Here is a 22,797-nt window from a genome sequence, read left to right on the forward strand (position 1 = left end):
CATACGATTCAAATTGAGGAAAGACAGTTGTAGAATAGATGTGTGGAAGTTTGCCTTTAGCTAGTGGGTAGTTAATTGCTGGAACAGACCTCCATCTGTTGTGGAAGTTGATATCTTAAATAAATTCAAGGCTGAACTACACAAACATTTAGAGTGACTGGATGGGACGAAATGGGAAGGTTTTTTTTTAAAGCTGATACTGTATAAGCTTGCTTTTTTGCATCATATGCCTCAACTAATGCTAATGCTAACAGAAATTTTTAAGCTGAAGTAAAATACAGTAAAAGAAATGAAAGAGGCCTTGTGGATTAGGAATAAATATAAAATATTATTTATATTTACATAAAAACAGATAAACTTCTTGAGGCAATAAAAGCTTAAAAAAAGTGAAAACAAATATAAATCAAATGGTAGTTTGCATGTGAATGCTTTGTCAACATAAAAATCGAAAATAATGTCATAATAAATAAATGAAGGTTTGTTTGTTATTTGGTTTTTAGGAGCATTAGCAACTAAGGCCATATTGCTCCAGGAATATGCAGTGGTCATTCCCTTGACCTTTCCGCATCCTCCGTATTTGGTGGTGATGGGCTCGAACCCCAGTCTAATCAAGAAGCGTGTACTATGCACTGCTGCTCCTTCTCACCTGGCTAAGGAGATGCCTATAAATGAAGGGTTACCAGAACAAAATGTTGTTGTTATTTGGTTTTTAGGAGCATTAGAAACTAAGGCCATATTGCTCCGGAAATATGCGGTGGTCATTCCCTGACCTTTCCGCATCCTCCATATTTGGTGGTCACTGGCTCAAACCCCGGGTCTAATCAAGAAGCGTGTGCTACGCACTGCTGCTCCTGCCCACCTGGCAACGGAGGTGCCCAGAACTAAAATGGGAAATCACATAAACAACTTATTTCATATAATATCCTATTATACTATCTGCTAACTTTTTTTCAGTAATAATACCCAACTCAAAAATGGAACTAATTCTAAATCCCAAGTTATAAAGTGGTCCCAACAAAAATGATTCTCTCAATTTATTGACAAAGATATTCTTGGGATGATGAAAACTAACTATTTTATACTCATTTTTATTCCCTCAATAAGTTTGTTTAAATATATACTGTATAAGTACAAATGGGCCTGTTGTACTGGGATCCATGGTGAAACGAAATAATGATAACATATAAATCCAGTAAAATATCTTTATAAATATTTTGTAGCTTTCGAGACAATCGTGTCTCTTTTTCAACAGAATTTGAACTTAACGGATGCAGTTATGCGTGTGAAGGCACATTATTCAATCATTAAACTGGCGTTCATTGTTGTTGCAGGGACATGCGCAGTTCTTCTGTAGCACTTGTCGAGGTATAAAACGGTTGTCTCCAAGATGGGGTGCAGTCTCATGCCTTTGCAGCGGTTCATGGCTCTCGAATTGCTCAATATATTGAGTGACTCTAACCATAGGCAGTGGCGGAAGTGCCTAGAGTGGTCTATTATTTCATAGTCTCGCTTGAGATTGGGGTCGTGGTGGGTAGCCCAGAAGTGTTCTGCGATTACGAACTGGTCAGTCTCAGCAAGGCGGTCTTGAAGATGTCTCGAAGTCTCTTCTACGTAGCAGCTGTCACAGTCTCTACAGGTTATGCGTATATTACACTGCTGTGTAAGAGAGAGGTGACAGGGGTCTTTATACTGGAGGCTAGAGAACGTAGGCTTCTACCAGGCAACTGTACGCATTTTATGCGGTATTCCCCGAGGATTTTTGAGATCCGCCCTGACATGCCTAGATAGTAGGGAACATAGGCTGTAGGTATATTGTCCTGGGTTGGTGGTCTCGGGTGGACTGAGCTCTTGTGCTTGCAATAGGCACTTGTCTAGTACGTGTGTTGGGTAGGCACAATTGATTAAGTCTGTCCTCACATGAGAAATCTCGCTGCGTCTAGCTGCATCTGTGCTGGAATGACTGCAAGCTCTGGAGAATAGAGTGCGGGCAGTGCTGTTGAGATGACTGGGGGCATGGCCAGATCTGTAGTTTGTGAATTGCCCGCACCACATAGACTTACGGTATACTGAGGTTTCCAGGTGTGGGCCCACATGTTTTACTAGGACATCCAGGAACGGGAGTGATCCGTTAACCTCTATCTCTAGAGTGAACTGGATGAACCCAGACAGGGAATTGAGATATTCTAGTAATGCTGTTTCGGTGCCACGTGGGATGACGGTGAAGATGTCATCAACATATCTGCACAATGTTGTAATAGGTACAGGTGGGTTCAGGAATATCTATTCTTCTAATTCTTCCATGGCGATGTTGCCTACTACGGAACTAACAGAGGAGCCCATAGCAGTGCCATGTACTTGGTATACGGAATCCTCGAAAGTGAAGATGCTGCTTGACAAGCACAGGTTGAGGGCGGTACAGATGTCGTCAGTAGACAGTGATTTCTGTTTCAAAGGTTTAAGTCATTCTCAAGGAGCCTCTTGGTGCAATTCTAGGAACCCATCCTAGAATTGCATTTCATTGGCATGCAATTCTAGGATGGGTTCCTCATAATCCGGGTGTACATCCACTTCCATACTGTTGGTTTGTCATTCAGCTTTCTTACAATCTTTAGTAGTTTTCATTCTTTCAGTGTGCTGCGAGACTGTTGGAGTATCAGTTGGGATACTAATTGGAGTGCTTGTAGATTCACTGGTTTCTTTAACCCAATTCTCCAAAGAGGTGTTCAGTGGAATTGACACATCTGTTTGAGCTGCAGTTGAACGATAGCTTCAGGTGTGAGATGCATAGGCTAGACTAGGCAGAGTAAACATAATTTGTCTGCATGCTTCAGGATATGTTACTTTATGTTCTATTTTGTATTTCTGAATTTTCTTTCCTGTTTTCCACATATCACATGATTTATAAAATGCAGGATGACTTCCTTTGCAGTTGGGACACAAGGGGGTTGAGGCTGAGCAATCTGCTTGTGTATGGTCCTTAGAGCCACATATAGGACAGATGGCATCAACTCTGCACACCCGCTGAGAATGGCCATATTTATGGAATTTAAATCAGGGAAGAGGATTCGGGATGTATGGCCGAATCCAGCAGTTTAAATAGCCAGCTTTTACACTGGATGGCAAATCAGGAGTGCTGAAGGTTAAAACAATGGATCAAGTTGGTATGAGATTGCCATCTTTTTTAATCATTATGAGCTTCACACTGATTATCTTCTGATTACTAAGTTCTTGGACTAATTTCTCCTCAGACACTGAAAGTAGGTCCCTCTCTGTGATGCCTTTCGATGAATTTAAAGTATTGTGGGGAGTAACAGATACTGGCAACCCACCAAATGTTTTTGTCTTTAATAGCCACTCAGAATGTTTGGTAGTGGCTGTTTCAACGAGGTCTCCTGATTGTAGTTTCTTCACCATTTTTTGGGATCCCGCAATAGATTTTGGATCATAAATGGTGATAACTTGCTCACAGGCTGAGTAGACAGAGAGTGTAAATTTTGGAGAGCAAATAAAGTTAGGGAGGTTAGGACACTCTGCTTCTCTTCAAAGTATTTTAGTTTGATTTGGGTCATTTTCATTGGACATTTCTGAACTTGAGCTTGATGGCTCTAAAGGAGGAAAATTATTTAAGTCCATATTTGCTCCTTTTAGCCCTGGGAGAGTAACTTTTTTTCTCCCAGGTCACGTGAAGGCAGGAGCTGTACCACCAGTGACCAAGCAGTTGAGGAAGTTAGTTGGGTTAGTACAGATTAAATAAATAAATATATATATATATATATATATATATATATATATATATATATAAAGAAAGAAAAGACTCAAAAATAAATATAACTTATTCACCGAGAACAGCTCTGTATATATGGCACAAAAGATTGCTAAGTCACTATTGCTTGGCACTCGGGGCCACCAAAAGGTGTAAAATTTCTCCAAAGTTCAGTGAAGTGATTTTTGATTTTCAAGAAAAAGACATTTTAGTGCAAATGAATGCAATCTCCTATTTCTCTTGGTGCCCAATAAAACAATAACATAAATATTAAACACAGAAGTAAGAAACTTTTGAGAGAGACTGTTTTATTAGTTTTGAGTGCTACCGGCTAGTAATTACCAACATTTATGATTGGGAGTCCAAGAAGAATACTTTGGTTTAAAAACATAATGGACAACTCGATAGTGATTTGGAGAGCAAATAAACTGGTGTAGATGGTTAGTGTGTTATTCATTGCCTCATTGAATTCATTAAATGAGATAATGAGAGAAGAACACTGAAAGATAACAGTGTGGGTTCACTCAATAGTGAAATCCTGTCAAACATAAAAGTAACGTATTGTGCCCCAAAATAATTCTGCCTTTTGAAATCACTTTAGTTGCTACAAAATCAGATATTGAGGAAATTACTAGTATAAATTTATTCATGCTATATTGTGCAGAAAGCTTACTAGAAAAGAAGTTATTAAATGTATCTCAAGGCAAGTTTTGTATTTAAAGAATGCATTAATATCACAATGGCTAAATGATATAGGGAAATAAACTTACGCACCTGCCATGCTCTCTCCATCACAAAAAAAAAAAGTGATATTCCAAGTCTGATAAATTTAAATGAACTAAACTGTCTCAGCTACCTAGGAACTTGACAATGAATTTATTCCAGTAATCTACAACATGCATTCCTTCAGCTCTTATCTCAATGAAAATACAGCTCCCACATTTTTATTTTACTGACTTCCTTTCAAGGCCTCACAAACACACAACCTCAATCAGTCCTCCCATTCCCCAATATAACCTAGGAGGTAGAGACTGCACCTCCTAAGCCCTTCTTCATTCATATCGATTAGCACCCTTCCTTCACCAACTTTGTCCTCCCCTGAACTCTCTCTAGAAGCTCTATCTTTCTTTAGGTGCAACCTATAGACCTGAATACTGTAGGCCAAATTTGGCCTCACCATCAAATTAAATACAGACAATGATAACATTTTTATCCCTACTCACAAATGGTCCTAAAAATCATGGACAAAACACCACTGTGCTTTTGTAGCCTGTTTACAAGGCATAATAAATTTCATATGACTGTGTCATAAATCCTTACGTATTTTATTTTAACCACTTTTAACTCTGCTTCTCTAGCTTTTTAGTAATAATAATTACTAAAATCTTACATTTAGAAGCATTGACTCTTTTCAGAGTGCATTCCTGAACATGTCTGGGATCTGAGCAATGAGTTTACCCACTAGTGGCAGACTCCACAGCGTGGGTTTCTTTCATGAAATTTTGAAAATTCATAAACACTTTTATGCCACGTTAAAATTAATGCATCAGCAGTAAGATTATGGTTATAAAGATGATACTGCAGCTTGTATTCTAAGTGAATTAACAAAGAACTTTAAAAAGTCAAATGAGAGTTATAGGTACGAATTCCATTTGATTTCATCCCTATAAAGTATGCATTTCTTCAGGGAGTGGATAAAAGTGGCACATACTGTATAAAAATACTGCATATTGTACAACAGTGAATTTTCATTACAGCTCCTTCGATTTCATTATAACAACACAACTTTTGTTGGCTTCACAAACAGTCTCAAGGTAGACAAGCTACTCAAAATACAAAATATAAGATGCAATTCGAAAACCAAATTTCATTGTACAAGTCTTTGAATTATCCACTTTAAAAGCATATAAAACCTACTGTCAGTCAGGGAAATGGAAGACTTAAAAATATATCACATTTAAAATAATCTGATGAATGAGGTTTATACTGTATAGCCTTTGTAATTTGTAATGCAGAATGTCAATATCTGTCAATAATTCACCCATGTTTTTCATGCAACACTAATATGGAAATACTTTCAGAAGTAATTCGGTCGTTTTCAAACTTGCAATACTCTCTAGAAGACAAATGAATAAATGAAATAAATTACTGTTAATTCCCTTTCTAGCTCATATATCTGAACTGATAATTCTAATTATTATCAATAAATGAGCACACATCTTTGCATCCAACAAAAAAATGCTACAACTCATTAAAGAAATAATTCCGAAAAAAAAAGGGAGTGGCATATTTATGAAATGATTACTCAAATTGCACAGTCACACTTAAGCCATGTTTAATTAAAACACACCTTAAGTGTGAACAATTAAATGTCAACTTTTCTTTTCTTGAAGAGTTTTATTCTTGATGTGAGAATATAATGCTTTAATTTGTTCTAATGTGAGAATATAATGCTTTGGGAATTGAAATTTAGTTCTCATACGACTACACAACTATTAAGAAATTCACAGATTTGTATCAAATTATGTTCCTCAGTTTGAATCTGGTAAGCTACTTAAATGAGATAGAGAGCTTCTACTCACTTTTGATGCAAGTCTGACACCTTCAATTTCATCATCATCTAAGATTTTAATGTGTGTAGATTCTTTAATTGCCCGCTCACTAAGTGGGTATCCTGCAGAAATATACAAAGCATTTTATCTAAAATATTCCAAAATATTTCAAATTTAATAAATTAAAAGAGACAATTACAGTCATGTACATTCATTTATTTAACCCTTTTGAGTTTGTGGAATTTTGAAGTTCATAAAAATGAAATATTTGAAAATGAAAAAATCTGAAGTTCATAAGTGGGTTTTAGGTGCATAAGCGACTCAGACTTGTGTATTATGCCTGTACATTGTGTGTGTGTGTGTGTGTGTGTGTGTGTGTGTGTGTGTGTGTGTGTGTGTGTGTGTGTGTGTGTGTGTGTGTGTGTGTGTGTGTGTTCATGGGCCACAATACATGTTGTGTAGGCTGGAACAACCCTCCAACTGAGATTGGCTAACTAGTCATGACTGGAAGTTTATAAAAACAAAAGATTTCTATGAATATTTTTTAAATATTAATTTTTTCTCATTCTAACTTGATTGCCAAACATTAAAATTATTATCAACATTCAAATTTTAAAAAAATCCATTAAAAAAAATCTGGGAGGTTTCAACACACACACACTAGGACACAGTGTGTGTGTGTGCGTTGAAACACAAAATAAATGTGATGATTTCTACATCTATATAGTGTATTTCAATTTAACTTCATCACTTTTGGACCCAAATTCCAGAAAATTTAAGCCTTTCTACATTCAAATCAGAAAACTAGGACTAACAGGCATGATCTCTACCTTTTGCAATTTTCATGCTGCCAACTATTAAAATTGTGTGTACTAGTGCTTGGAAACACCATCTGTCTTTCCACCTAATAGCAGGTGGCAGCATATACTGATAAAATTAAGACAATCTGTACACTAATGGACACAGTGAAATGACCTCCAAAATACAAATTTTATATATGCACAACAGGGAACCCACATATGAAAAACTGATGGGAGCAATCAATGCAAAAACGATATTACAATTCAGGAAATAGGAAAAAATCTTGGAGTAACAAATATCTAATAAAAAGTAAGTGATGCCAACTTAAGCTAGCACAGACAGGTAAGATGGATCAGGAGGGTGATCATTAGGTAAAAAGATATCTGAAGCAAAAATGATTAGTAATAGGTCCGGAGGCAGACCAAAGCAAAGTTGATGGTATTAAGCAAGCATTAGAAGAAATGTAGCTCACTCTGACTAGACTAAAAATCTAGTATAGGATCTAGGAGATAAAAAAAAAAATGAAAGGAAGTGTGTTGGTCTAGAAGGGAAGGCCTGATCTGTGCTATCACAGTGACTTGTATATACCCACTGGAAATTAGACATCTGGATGATGATGATGAAAATGTTTTTATATGAAAAGCAACACTGGAAGAATTTTATCAAACATCTAAATTTTTCCTAGTGCTCAGTTCTTCCCAGAACAAACGTCTTCATAAGTCCCGAATATCTTGCAGTATGCATCAAGCGTAAGTTTTTCTATAATTAAACAGACAATAGAAATTATTGGAGTGCTACTGGTTAACTTAAGGGCCTCTGAAAGGCTTATGGGATGAAGGTTTGAAAAATCTCAATTTTTCAAACCTTGGCTGGCTCAACTTGATAGAGAGAATTTATAAAGGTAGAATTTACTTGAACAGTGGAGAGGTCAGAAGAGGACCGCAGTACTTTAAAGCTGCAGCTAAATAGTACTTCAGTATGTTGTGAGAGATGACTGGAAAGATACATCTTAGCAGAATGGACCAAGATAAGATACCTACTTGAGAGCACTTGCATGTAATTTAAAAAAATACCAAATACATGGAAAGAGACACAGTAACTACTGGCAGTTACAAGAAATAGGGGAAGACTTTAAGAAGTTAAGAGTTGCATTACTGATAGTAAAAAATGATAAATAAATTAGAAAATTAAAATGTCTATACAGTCAATAAAAATATATAGTAATTTTAAATTTGTTTAATTTAAAAGTCAGTTTAGATGTCTAGGATATGTCATATATTGTAAACAAGCTATGATAATGTAGAATATGATAGCAGGTAATAACCAAAATATTTAATTTTAATTAATATTGTTTAATTAATTATTTTTTAATTTATTTAACTGATATTGATGATGAAAACGTGAATAGAGTTGATAATAAAACCAAGGGAATGCTGATGCAACAAGACTTAGATATGTAATCTCAAAATTAGCAATTAAGCTTTAATACTGATATATGGTTCTAGTAAGAGGTTCTGCCTCTCTATCACAGTAATCTCTCTCTCTCAAGTTGTGTCAACTGAGGGTAGAGGAGTATTTAACACTGAAGATGAAAAGGAACTCAATGTTGTAATGCAGTCCAGTGGGCTGTATAGCAAGGCCACCAGAAAAGTGGATTGTTACTGTCAATGATATGCAGGAATTTTGCCAGTACTGACAAACGGGTAAATTATCCAGTTGAATAAACCAATGGTCAGACATCTTGAACCATGTATGCAGGTCTGAAGGCCTCATCTCAGGAAATAACATAGATTTGCTTGAAATAACATAAAGAGGACAACAAGACTACCAGTTGTGGATGCATAGAGATATTCGCAGAGGCTCCAGTTCCGCAATTTGAAAAGCTTGAAAGCTAGGGATCTACATGATCTGACTAAGGTGTTTAGGTTCATAAAAGGACTAAGTTAACCTGGAAATGGAGAGACATTTTCTCTTTCTAAGATGACACGAACAAAGGAACATATATTTAAATTAGAGATAACTAAAATGGAAATAAGAAAACCTTCCATTAATCAATAAGTAATTAGCAATGGAACAAATTACCACCATCGCTTTCCTGAAATGATATTTCAGGTAAGCGATAGGAAAATTATTATTGATCAACCTGCCGTACAACGCTGTTAAGCCCGCTGAACAATATTTTTAAAACTATTATAATAAATAATAACTTACCTATTATATATGCTCTAAAAAATAACAATATTCATCAAATTCAAACATTTGACTTTAACAGTCTATTTACGAGCATTAATCTTGATAACTTAAAAGTCGTCCTCCAGAAACTATATTTAGAAAATAAAAATGCTATAAAGGTTGATTTAACCTATTGGGATTCTCTAATAAAATTATGCATCTTTAATAATTATGTATATGACGGAACATCGTTATACCTACAAGTGACTGGCACCCCTATGGGAAGTCCAGCATCAAGCATAATCGCAAACCTTTATCTACATTATACAGAAAGAGAATTCCAAGATAACCTACTTATATATAGATACGTAGATGATATGTGTTTTTAATTGTCCACATTTTGTCCAGGATTACAGTAAATTATATCCAGTAGAACTTGTATTGGAATAAACTAATAGTTCCGATACTATAGCAAATTATCTGGATCTTCATATAGAAATATTCCATAATAATAATAATATAGACGTAAACATATATAATAAAAGAGATGCATTTAATTTTAACGTAGTCAGCCTTACAAACTGGAAATCTAATATATCAAAATCAGTGCATGCTAATATAATTTTATCGCAATGTCTAAGGATTGCTTATATCTGCAATAGTAATAAAAATTGTTCAGCGGGCTTAACAGCGTTGTATGGCAGGTTGATCAATAATAATTTCCCTATCGCTTACCTGAAATATCATTTCAGGAAAGCGATAAACATAATTAATTTCAAAAATTTGTTTTCTGAACCTACTGTTTCAATATAATCGTTATATTTAGTGCCATGTATATATGTAAATAGGATACACTTTGCATTCTTGGTGTCTTACGGCGTTGAAAACTTGTACCCACCGGCTTGCAAATTACAGTGTATCATTTTTTTTTTAATATATAGTTAAATTCATTTAAATTTACTTAAGTTCACGCTGAGATAACATGCAAATTCAGCTCAGGGTCCTACTATAGGAACGGGTTTGCGATCCCGGGCATACCCGAGCCACAACTTATATCTTGTAATGTCTTTAAACTGTCCTACACTATTTATTTTATTTCTCCAAAATTATTAGGACAATCCGAGGATGTAGGAGAAACTATTTCTTATCTATACCACTATTTTTCGCCTTTGTGGAGTTCAGGTTCTATTATTCCTACTCCTTTAGTTTTTCTTCTTACTATCTGCATGTTTCTCTATGTGTTAATTTAATTATTTATTTTTACCGTATCCATTTAATTAGGGGGCACCACATATTATTTTGACGACTATTACATTATGTCCTAGATACAGTCAATATGTAGTATGTATTATATATTTAATCTTATTTTAATCATTAAATTACGTTCTCTGTCGGGTCAACGATGATTAATATATGCTTACATTTATATTTTGCTTATATTTCTTACCTTTGATTCTAATATTTCTAAATTTTCTTAACTTTTATTATCATCTTTTGATTTATTTATATTCGATTTACATTCAGCCTATACTGGTTTAAATTTGGTTTAGATTTAAATTACTTAGCATATATTGATCATCATAGAAACAGAGAACCTCTTGTCGTTTTTTGCCTTCATTCTGGGTGGTTGGCCCCAGTTGAAGTCAACTAGATTGTCGGTAAAAAGCTATAATAATTTTTTTTTTTTTGCGTTTTCTTAGGTCCCTGATGGTATTATTATTGGATTGATTTGCTTATTCTAATGGTTCTTTATATTATCCTTAATATTATATATATATATATATATATATACATAAAAAAAAAACTGAAGAGCAAGTGTGCTGGATATATGTCTAAACATACAATTGAATCTCTTTATAGTGACTATTTTTTTAATGTCCATGTGTAATAACAACCTGTGTGGAAGTCACAGCTCATTTCACTTATTTCTCACAAATTTAATGCTATTATGTTATAACAACCTTGACAGATGAACACATTCTGTATAGCAACCCAAAAATTTCCACCATTCTACCTTGTTTTTTACTTTTTTATTACAATATGAGAAATCACTTAGTGATTTTCCATGGGCGATGGCAATTTCGCACGCTCACTGGCATAACGAAATTAACTGCCAAAATCCATTTCATTATACAGTACTAGTAAATTAATAAGAGGAGTATACCTCAATATAGTACGTGGAACACTTCCGTATGATACCCTCCAGAAATTAAAACGGAAAAAACGAAAAAATCAACAACTTACCGGTACATTAAAGTAAAATATAAATAATTAAATAATCAATTTAACACAATTCAAAATCAATTCAAAACAATTAAAATTCAAATTAACGCAATTAAAAGAATCTAACGAAAATATTCAAAACGATTTTCCTTCCTGAAGCTGACAATGCTTTTCGACCGACTGTCGTGATCACAGGAATGAAAATTACCGAATCCGGCTAAACCTGCAACTTAAATAGTGATTATGTGTCTTCGCGCATGCGCGTAAAGGTCCACGCATCGGAGATCAAATATGGCCGCCGAACATTAACAGAATTCTCGTGTAATTTAATTTCAACGGTTTCTGCAATTAATAGCCGCGTATAATTACGTTGAACGTTAAGTATTTTGGCCTCGTTAAATAAAAAAGTATGTTTTTCGTTAATGGCATGAAAGGCTAATTCTGACGCTGCTGAACGAGAAGCACGAACTGAGGCTTCGTGTTGATTTACACGGATATTAAGAGAAAACCGCGTCGAACCCTGATAAGACGAGTCGCAATCACCGCAAGAAATGTTGTATACTAGATCATTAATTTGTGTTGCGAACGACGAAAGAACCGAGCGATTGTTCAGTATAGTGTGTAACTTCCGTATAGGCCTAGCTATAATTTTAAATTCGGTATCTTTAAAGAATCTGTTAAGCTGTTTGTGCCACTGTTCAACATATGGGACAGAAATAAAGTATTTTTTGATATTACTATTGTTGATTGGTGCAGTATTTTGTATCTTATCCTTAGCTTGTACCCTAATTCGATTTATTGTGTTAATGGGATAACCCCTGTTCAAGAATCTGCTAGTTAATATTTGTATTTCTGAGTCTAAAGCAGAATCCGTCGTTGAATATTTATAGGCATTTAGAAATTGATTAAAGATAATCGATCTTTTGTAGGTGAACGGGTGGTAGCTATTATAATGTAGAAGCATACCGGTGTTTGTGGGTTTTCGATAGATGCTAAATTGTATTTTGTTCGAGTCCCGGGTAAGCGTGAAATTTAGAAAGTTTAATGACTTAGTATCCGTATCTTCCCTTTCCAATGTAAATTTGAGTCTAGAATGAATATTATTGAACGAATGTAAAATGTCTTGGATAGTACTACTATCGGGTAATAACTAGAACATCGTCTAAATACCTCCCATAGTATGTGATACGGGGACGAAAAGGTGTCAAATGTATCTGCTCAATCGTTGAGAGATAGATCTCTGACATTAAGCCACTCAGGCTCAAACCTATTGGTAATCCAAAAATTTTGTTTGTACACCTTGTCTCGAAAGGTGATGTAGTTAGCCTCAACTAATAGTTTAATTAAGTGAAAAATCTCCTTTATAGGCAGCTTCGTATAATTAATCGGTGTCGAGTTTTTATTTAACATATCCCAAATAATATCTAATGTGTATTCAACGTTTACATTCGTATATAATGAGGTAACATCTAATGAGAATAAATTGTCATTGTCGCCGAGTCTACAGTCTTTAAGATTATTAAATAATGTATAGGAACTCGGCATTTTCAGCCTTAGCCACACATGTATATAACATTATAAAACCTTTTAGACAGGTTATACAATTTGGAATTAAGAATTACGATACATTATTTAATAATCTTAAAGACTGTAGACTCGGCGACAATGACAATTTATTCTCATTAGATGTTACCTCATTATATACGAATGTAAACGTTGAATACACATTAGATATTATTTGGGATATGTTAAATAAAAACTCGACACCGATTAATTATACGAAGCTGCCTATAAAGGAGATTTTTCACTTAATTAAACTATTAGTTGAGGCTAACTACATCACCTTTCGAGACAAGGTGTACAAACAAATTTTTGGATTACCAATGGGTTTGAGCCTGAGTGGCTTAATGTCAGAGATCTATCTCTCAACGATTGAGCAGATACATTTGACACCTTTTCGTCCCCGTATCACATACTATGGGAGGTATTTAGACGATGTTCTAGTTATTACCGATAGTAGTACTATCCAAGACATTTTACATTCGTTCAATAATATTCATTCTAGACTCAAATTTACATTGGAAAGGGAAGATACGGATACTAAGTCATTAAACTTTCTAAATTTCACGCTTACCCGGGACTCGAACAAAATACAATTTAGCATCTATCGAAAACCCACAAACACCGGTATGCTTCTACATTATAATAGCTACCACCCGTTCACCTACAAAAGATCGATTATCTTTAATCAATTTCTAAATGCCTATAAATATTCAACGACGGATTCTGCTTTAGACTCAGAAATACAAATATTAACTAGCAGATTCTTGAACAGGGGTTATCCCATTAACACAATAAATCGAATTAGGGTACAAGCTAAGGATAAGATACAAAATACTGCACCAATCAACAATAGTAATATCAAAAAATACTTTATTTCTGTCCCATATGTTGAACAGGGGCACAAACAGCTTAACAGATTCTTTAAAGATACCGAATTTAAAATTATAGCTAGGCCTATACGGAAGTTACACACTATACTGAACAATCGCTCGGTTCTTTCGGCGTTCGCAACACAAATTAATGATCTAGTATACAACATTTCTTGCGGTGATTGCGACTCGTCTTATCAGGGTTCGACGCGGTTTTCTCTAGTTATCCGTGTAAATCAACACGAAGCCTCAGTTCGTGCTTCTCGTTCAGCAGCGTCAGAATTAGCCTTTCGTGCCATTAACGAAAAACGTACTTTTTTATTTAACGAGGCCAAAATACTTAACGTTCAACGTAATTATACGCGACTATTAATTGCAGAAACCGTTGAAATTAAATTACACGAGAATTCTGTTAATGTTCGGCGGCCATATTTGATCTCCGATGCGTGGACCTTTACGCGCATGCGCGAAGACACATAATCACTATTTAAGTTGCAGGTTTAGCCGGATTCGGTAATTTTCATTCCTGTGATCACGACAGTCGGTCGAAAAGCATTGTCAGCTTCAGGAAGGAAAATCGTTTTGAATATTTTCGTTAGATTCTTTTAATTGCGTTAATTTGAATTTTAATTGTTTTGAATTGATTTTGAATTGTGTTAAATTGATTATTTAATTATTTATATTTTACTTTAATGTACCGGTAAAGTTGTCGATTTTTTCGTTTTTTCCGTTTTAATTTCTGGAGGGTATCATACGGAAGTGTTCCACGTACTATATTGAGGTATACTCCTCTTATTAATTTACTAATATTATTATCAACGTAGAACATATTGAGTATTTCAGCTCTGATTCATACTATCTAATTATACAGTACTGTATGGATAGACTGTATATTTACTGATATGGCTCCTAACAAAAGAGCTTTATCAATCACAGACAAAATTAAGATTTTACAAGCTGTAGATAATGGCATGCATTCCAAGAGTGACATCCTTAAGGGTATACACTGTTCATCATTCTGAAAGGTAAAAAAATGATCAAAAGCTTAGAAAAATATGGTACAAAAGATCGTTCAGAGCACAAAATGCAAAGTACCTAGATCTTGAAAATGTATTCTTGGAATGGCTAACAATGATGCATGCAAAAATTGTTTCTGTAGACAGAAATCTTTTAATAACTAAGACTGAGTCACTTGGGTATCACATGGAAGTTGAATATTTCAAGTCTTCCAATAGATGGTACCAGAAATTTAAGGGCTATCTTTCATAAAAATATTTGGTGAAAGTGCAGCCCGCCATTGCTACTGAAGTTACAAAGAAGTTGAAAGAGAATTGTTTAAAAAAAAAATGTTTTTCTGACAAACAACCAGAACAACATCTTCAACACTGATAAAACTGGATTTTTTTTTTTAAAGCTGCATCCGGAGAAAATTCTTACATACACTTAAAACTGTGGTAATGGAAAGAAGGCAAAACAGCAGATTATCATTCTCCTTGCAGCAAACATGTCTGGCAGAAAGAAACTCCTCTCTTAATCACTGGAAAAGCTCAGAAGCTATTAACGTTGAACATTTGAAGACACTGCTGACTATGCATTGAGCAACCAAAAGACTTGGATGTTATCAAAAATCTACAAAGAATAAATGAGAACTCTGAAGTTCTCTTTTTCTGCAGTTTTCTTCCTGCTCATCTTAGATTGCAAGATGAACAGGAAGAAAAATTAGCATTAGCATATGACGCAAGAAAGCAAACTTATATAGCATAAGATAAAAAAAAAAAAAAACAACACCACATTATTTCACCCATCCATTCGCTCCAAATGTTTGTCAAGTTCTGCCTTGAATCTATTTAAACTATCAACTTCTACAACGACAGATGGAAGTTTGTTCCAACAATCAACCACCCACTGGCTAAAGGCAAACTTCTGCACATCTATCCTACAACTGTCTTTCCTCAATTTGAATTTATGCCCTCTCAGGCAATTATTCTGAGCAAGAGGAAGAATCCCATCAGAATTGAGCATGCTCAAACAATTAAAGGCTTTATACACCTGAATCAGATCACCTCGCAGGTGCCTAGCCTCCAGACACTGTAATTTGCAAAACTTAAGCCTTTCTTCCATTCACTAATCTTGTTGCCCTTCTCTGTACTCGTTCCAACAGCTCTACATCCTTCTTAAAATGGAGCCTCCAGACTTGTATACAGTACTCAAGGTGTGGCCTGACCATTGCCTTATACAAGGGTATAATCACCTCCTTATCCCTGTTAGAAAAATTCCTCTATATTATTGACAAGACACCATGAGCTACTCTTGCAGACCATCTGCACTGCTCAGAAAACTTCATATCTGTCTGCACAATTACCCCAGGTCCTTTTCATTCTCTACCAGTGTCATGCAGTACCACAGAGCTGATACGTTACTCTGGGGTTACTGCTTCCCAGCACTTTACATTTGTCAATGTTAAACCAGAAATAAATTAGAAAAATTTTAGAAATAGAAAATCAAAAAAATAAAAATATTTTGCCATTTGTGAATAACCACACTCCTCATTGCCAAATGAATGGCCTACAGGAGTCAATGTTGAGTAACAGCCAATTAATATGGCATCAGTTCCTAAGCCACTTGGATCAAGGTATAACCCACTGCTTTAAGAAAAATGTTGCATCTCAAAAGCTAAACAATGTGAAATTGATGTGCTTCAGGCAATGTATTTATGGAGGAAAATAAATACATTGCCTGAAGGCATGGGACAAAAAAGTGACTGTCCACTGCTTCCAAACCTGCTGGATCTATCACCATGAGTGATGCAATAAATAAAGCTACACATGAATCTTCCTCTATTAATCATGAAGAATAGTCCTATATTAGTGAAGAAATTTGGGATGTGCGTCATCACCTAAACTTATATGGAAACATCTTAAAAACTTCCCCACAGTGGTTGGAGAGACTGCATATTTCAGGATATGCATGAATGAAGACAAACTCACTGCAGATGTAATGGAACCTGGTAGTGATAAAGAAGAGGAACTTACTGTAGTTCTGAAAGGAATTCTCCTAGCTATGGATATACTGATATTTATAATATATATGTAAGTATATCAGTACATATGTAACTTACAAATTAATCTTACTACGCTATACAATTAATGCAAAATGTACAATCTTCATTTTCTCGTTTAACATGGTAGTAGTACATAATCTACATTAGATTATACTATTGTATTAGTAAAATTACATTAAAAACTTTCGAACTTTTCTTTGTTCTTTTGCTGATTTTATGAACTATTGCTATAACATCCTTTCGATATAGCTGCTGTTTTTCTCATTCCCTGGGGATCACTACAAAGAGCTTCCACTGTATTCATAATTTAGATGAAATTTATCTAAAAATAAAACTCTGTGTGGTAATAAAGAGGCGTTACAATGTATCAAAAATGTAAAAAAATTTACTACTCTTGAAGGTGTGCTATAGCAAAACATTTATTAAACTAGCAAATTTTGAATGATTATTGTTAAACAATAAGATAAAAAAATCCCAGCCAAACTAATACTGCATCTTTTTTTAAATAAATTTACTATTAGAAATAAAGTTATTTTATTCTGCACTGCAATCTGTTTTTTTAATTTAAAAAATTAGCATTAGCATTAGTAGAGGCATATGATGCAAGAAAGCAAGCTTATGCAGCACCAGACAAACAAAAAAAAAAAAAAAACCTTCCACTTCACCCCTCTGTTCGTTCGAAATACCTGTCCAGCTAAGCCTTAAATTTATTTAGGCTATCAACTTCCACAACAAAGGATGGAAGTCTGTTCCACCAACCAACTACGTGCTGGCTAAAGGCAAATTTCCACACATCTGTCTTTCCTCAATTTGAATTTATGCCCTCTCAGGTGATTATTCTGAGCAAGAGGCAGTATCCCATCAGCATTGAGCATGCTCAAACCATTCAAGGCTTTGTACACCTCTATCAGATCACCTCACTGGTGCCTAGTCTCCAGACACTGTAATTTGCAAAACTTAAGCCTTTCTTCGTAAGAGCAACCCTTCGTTCCATTCACTAACCTTATTGCCCTTCTCTGTACTCGTTCCAGCAGCTCTACATCCTTCTTGAAATGAGGCCTCCAGACCTGTCTACAGCACTCAAGGTGCGGCCTTACCATTGCCTTATACAAGGGAATAATCACCTCCCTATCCCTGCTAGAAAAATTCCTGTATATCATTGATAAGACACAATGAGCTACTCTTGCAGTCCGTCTGCACTGCTCAGAGAACTTCATATCTGCCTGTACAATTACCCCCAGGTCCTTTTCATTCTCTACCACTGTCAGTGTAGTACCACACAGTTGATACGTTGCTCTGGGGTTGCTGTTTCCCATATGTAGTACTTTACATTTGTCAATGTTAAACTTCATTTGCCACCTCTCAGCCCATCTGCTCAACCTCTCCAGATCCTGTTGCAGCAGCATAGCGTCAGTAGCGTCCTTTCTATCGTCTGCAAACTTGGACATTAAGCTTGATATACCATCATCAATATTATTTATAAATACAGAAAACAACAATGGACCCAACACTGAACCCTGAGGGACTCCACTAATAACATAGTCCACGATGAGCAGTGTCCATTAATTACCACTCTGTCTTCTGCCACTCAACTATCCCTTTATCCATGGCAACAATTTGCCACCAATGCCACACTGCTCCAATTTGTGCAGCAGTCTTCCATGTGCAACAGTATCAAAAGCCTTTCTAAGATCCAAATATATAATATCAAAGTTATTCCCTGCATCCAATTCTTTTGTGACTACATCATAGTATCCAATCAAACTGGTCAGGCAAGACCTTCCCTTAACAAAACCATGCTGTGTCTGAGCTATAACTGAATTCTTGTCAAGATGATCCTGCAGTGCTTCTTTAGCCAGTGCTTCCATTAATTTTCCTGGAACAGAAGTTAAACTCACAGGTCTATAATTACTTGTCAGCCTTTGATCCTCCTTTGTGAATTGGGGTTACATTTGCACATCTCCAGTCTGTGGGTACCTCCCCTGAGTCCAAAGAAGCTCTCATAATTATGGCTAACGGATTGCTTACTTCCTTTGCTGCGACTCTATGGATTGTATGAGTTCAAGTTTGCAAATTTTGGTGTGTACCTTATATTAAACACCAACCTGTCTTTAACACATTAGCTAGTGCACCTTGTATTTTATAGACCAAAAACAGTTTTAAAAAAAATTGCTTACAAAATATTCTTAAAAGATTCAGGCTCCATAAGGCTAAGCTGGGTAAAAAAATAAAAGAAATGATCAAAAATTACAATCTTCAGGAAAAGAAACTTTTAACAAAAATAAATGCAACTAATGGTTGAAAGCAATGGAAAGATCACATTATAAATGAGAAAATAAGAAACAAAAACCTTGGGCAACAAATATCCAGTCAGCAGTAAGCAAAGCAAAACTAAGACAGGTAAGAAATGATAGGAGAAGGGAGAACAGCTTAACAGATATTTGAATGCAAAAATGAATGTAAACAGCCTAAAGTCAGCCCAAGAGGAAGGCAATTTGGTGGGAAGGAAATATCAGATGAAAGTCAACTTATTCTGTTTATGGCTAGATATCTAACAAGAAATAGGAAAGTGGATGGAAGAAAACAGCAAATGAATAGCTGGTATTCCAGGACTGATTTCTACTATGAAAATCAAACAAGTCTTCCTAAACATTCTTTTATACAGTACCTGAACACCCACTAGATCTAACAGATATGGATGATGATATATAAATCATGAAATAAAAATTCAGTTTTTTTTTTTAGATTTAATTAAATAAAAAATAAATTAGCAAAAATTGTGAACCATACTATTTACAGTTTTCACTAATTTCTTTCTCACAAACACCACAGTAAACACATAAGGACCACTCTTTATATATCCAATTCTAGTGTCTCCCCCCCTTATCCCCTCAGTAACAACAGTTTTTGTTTCCTTATGTACTATTGCAATCAGCTGCTTTTCTTCTTGATTTCTCGCATTGCATGCATGTGCGCACGCACATGCAGGAGTGGATGGGATCTATCCAATCTATCCATATTAAACGAGGTAAGCCATTAGCCATAATTATTATGAGGGCATCCTTGGTGTCGGGGAGGTCCCTATGGCCTGGAGGTGTGCAAAATGTATCCCCAATTCATAAAGGAGGTGGGTGAACAAAAGGTGACACGAGTGATTACAGACTTCTTAGCTTAACATCTGTTCCAGGGAAAATAATGGAGTCACTGGTTAAAGAAGTAATGCAGGGCCATCTGGACAAGTATGCATTCAGGGAAGTAACCATAGAAGCTACTAAGATTTTCATACCAACAAACAAATACTATTCAACAAATGCTTAGAGCTAAATGGATGCCAGATGAACTAATGAGGCAAGTGGCAGAGAAGAAAAGTGCACGGGCTGCATATAAATTATCAGGTGATTCAGAAGACTATAGTAGATTATGAAAAGTCTCTGGCAAAGAATGCAAAGAAAAGCAGCAGAGATTCTATACTTATATTAATAGCAGAAGGGATTGAATCACATTGGGCCACTTGATGTGAATGGGTTAACTACTGATGATCCTGCCTAAGTTCCCAAAAAATTTAATAAGTATTTTGCATCTACATTCAACACATGAGGAATTCTTTAGGAGGGGATGCCAGAAGTTTATAAGTTCAATGGGAAGCTAAATGACTTCCGATAACTGAAATCAAAGCGGAAGAGGAATTGTTGAAGCTGAGCATAAAAAAGGCACCCAGGGTGAATGAGATCAATTCAACATATTAAAAGAGGAAGCAAAGGAGGTAAGCAAGCATTTAGCCATAATTATGAGACTATCCTTGGATCTGGGTGGAGATGTACCGGAGATGTGAGAATGGATGCCCAATTCATAAAGGGGTATCAAAAGGTGACATGAGTAATTACAGACCTGTTAGCTTAACATCTGTTCTAAGGAAAATAATGAAGTCACTGGCTAAAGAAGTAATACAGGACCATCTGGACAGGAATGCAATTATACTGCAATCACAGGATGGATTTGTTAAGGGGCAGTCTTGTCTAACCAATCTGATTGGTTACTATGATGTAGTTACAAAGGAACTGGATGCAAAAAATAATTTTGTCATCTTATACTTATATCATATACTTGGATTTCTGGAAGGCTTTTGATACTGTTGCACAAAAAAGACTAGTGCATATACCGAATCAATGTGGCATTAAGGGCAAGTTACTGCTATAGGTAAAGGGATGGTTAAATGGAAGAAGAGTGTGGTTATCAATAGGCACTGTTCTTCATGAACTAACATTATCAGTGGAGCTCCCCCCAGGGTTTGGTGCTGGGCACATTGTGTTTTCAATATTTATTAATGATATTGATGAAGTTATATCAGCTTAATGTCAAAGTTTGCAGAAGATACAAAGGTTGGCAGGGTGGTTAGTGACAATAATGAGGGTGAGCTACTGCAACAAGATCTAGCTAGAAAAATTGGGTCAACTGGCTGAGAAATGACAGTTGAAGTTTAACATGACACAGTGTAAAAAAAGGGGTTTGTCAATGATATATAGAAACTTTGAAAGCAACTTGAAGTTTAACATTGACAAATGCAAGGTACTGCATATACGTAGCAGTAATCCCGACATAACTTATAAAGTGTGTAGTACTACACTCAGAGTACAGGCATACCTCGAATAACGAATAGGATGCGTTCCACGAAATTTCGTTTTCAGAGGTAAAAATACTATGGCCAGAATAGGGATACGTTCCTACGTAAAGAAAATGAAAAGCTTTTTTTTGGAACAAAGAAAAGTTTTATTAAATAAACAGTCAACTTACATACAAAGTGAAATCACATTTTAAAATATGAGTCTAAAGTTGATTGCTTATGCTTTTTTTCTCTTTCATTTAACAATTGCCTATACGGAGTTATTGCATTTAACACTGATCGCTTAACAATAACACTTCTTCCTAAATCAGGATCATTTTCACTAAAAAAATTTAAAACATTTTCAATGTCATTTAAGCACCTTTTTAAATCTTTGGTTGTTAATACTTTTTCGGCAGGAACTTCTTTAACTTCGTCTTCATTATCTTTGTCTTCGTTGTTAACAAGGTTTTCTAAATCTTCCACTGAAAAACCATCATCTTCTGCATTCAATAAATTTCTAACATCCTCTTTATCGACATTTTCGAAACCTATTGATTGAGTCATCTGGATAACTTCATTTCTAATTTCTTGGATGTTATTTTCTTCTTCTAGTACAACTTCTGGCCATATTTTGCGCCAAACTCCATTTAAGCATTTCTTAGTGACTTCTTTCCAAGAACTATCAATGTTTTTAATGGTGCAAACTGCACCATTCCAAAAAGTTTTAACTGTCATTTCCTCTTTATCCTCTAGTTCAGTTAAAAACAGATAAGATAATCGCAGATAATAAGCTTTAAATGATGCTATTACTCCCTGATCCAATGGTTGAATCAGGGAAGTTGTTTGCTGGAAGAAACAACTTTGACAGGAATGCATGTGTCCAACATGTTAAGATCAGTAGGATGTCCCGGAGCATTGTCTAACAACAAAAGAGCTTTTTCTTCAAAGTTGTTTTTTTGACAATACCGTTTTACTTCAGGACAAAAGTGGTTAACAAACCAATCAGTAAATAACTCCTTGGCAACCCACGGTTTTCTATTTACTTTCCATATTACAGGTAAATTCATTTTTATGTTACCTTTTAACGCCCTCGGATTTTCTGAATGGTAAACTAATAACAATTTTAATTTATAATCGCCAGAGGCATTTGATCCAAAGAGTAACGTTAAACGGTCTTTGGCTGCTTTGAA

The 22,797-nt window shown here is 35.3% G+C and overlaps 1 protein-coding gene across 1 annotated transcript in view; it reads right to left on the bottom strand.

Annotated features, from left to right (window-relative positions):
* LOC150081759 (methionine aminopeptidase 1) overlaps nt 1–22,797 on the bottom strand; it is a 172,802-nt gene that overhangs the window by 82,157 nt on the left and 67,848 nt on the right. Inside the window, exon 5 of the mRNA XM_090379623.1 lies at nt 6,346–6,437. Within this exon, the coding sequence (XP_090235749.1) occupies nt 6,346–6,437 (92 nt within the window). The remainder of the gene's footprint in view (nt 1–6,345; nt 6,438–22,797) is intronic.

This window comes from Mastigoproctus giganteus, chromosome 8 (genome assembly GCF_048544385.1).
Source record: "Mastigoproctus giganteus isolate SK-2022 chromosome 8, ASM4854438v1, whole genome shotgun sequence".
Lineage (NCBI taxonomy): Eukaryota > Metazoa > Arthropoda > Arachnida > Uropygi > Thelyphonidae > Mastigoproctus > Mastigoproctus giganteus.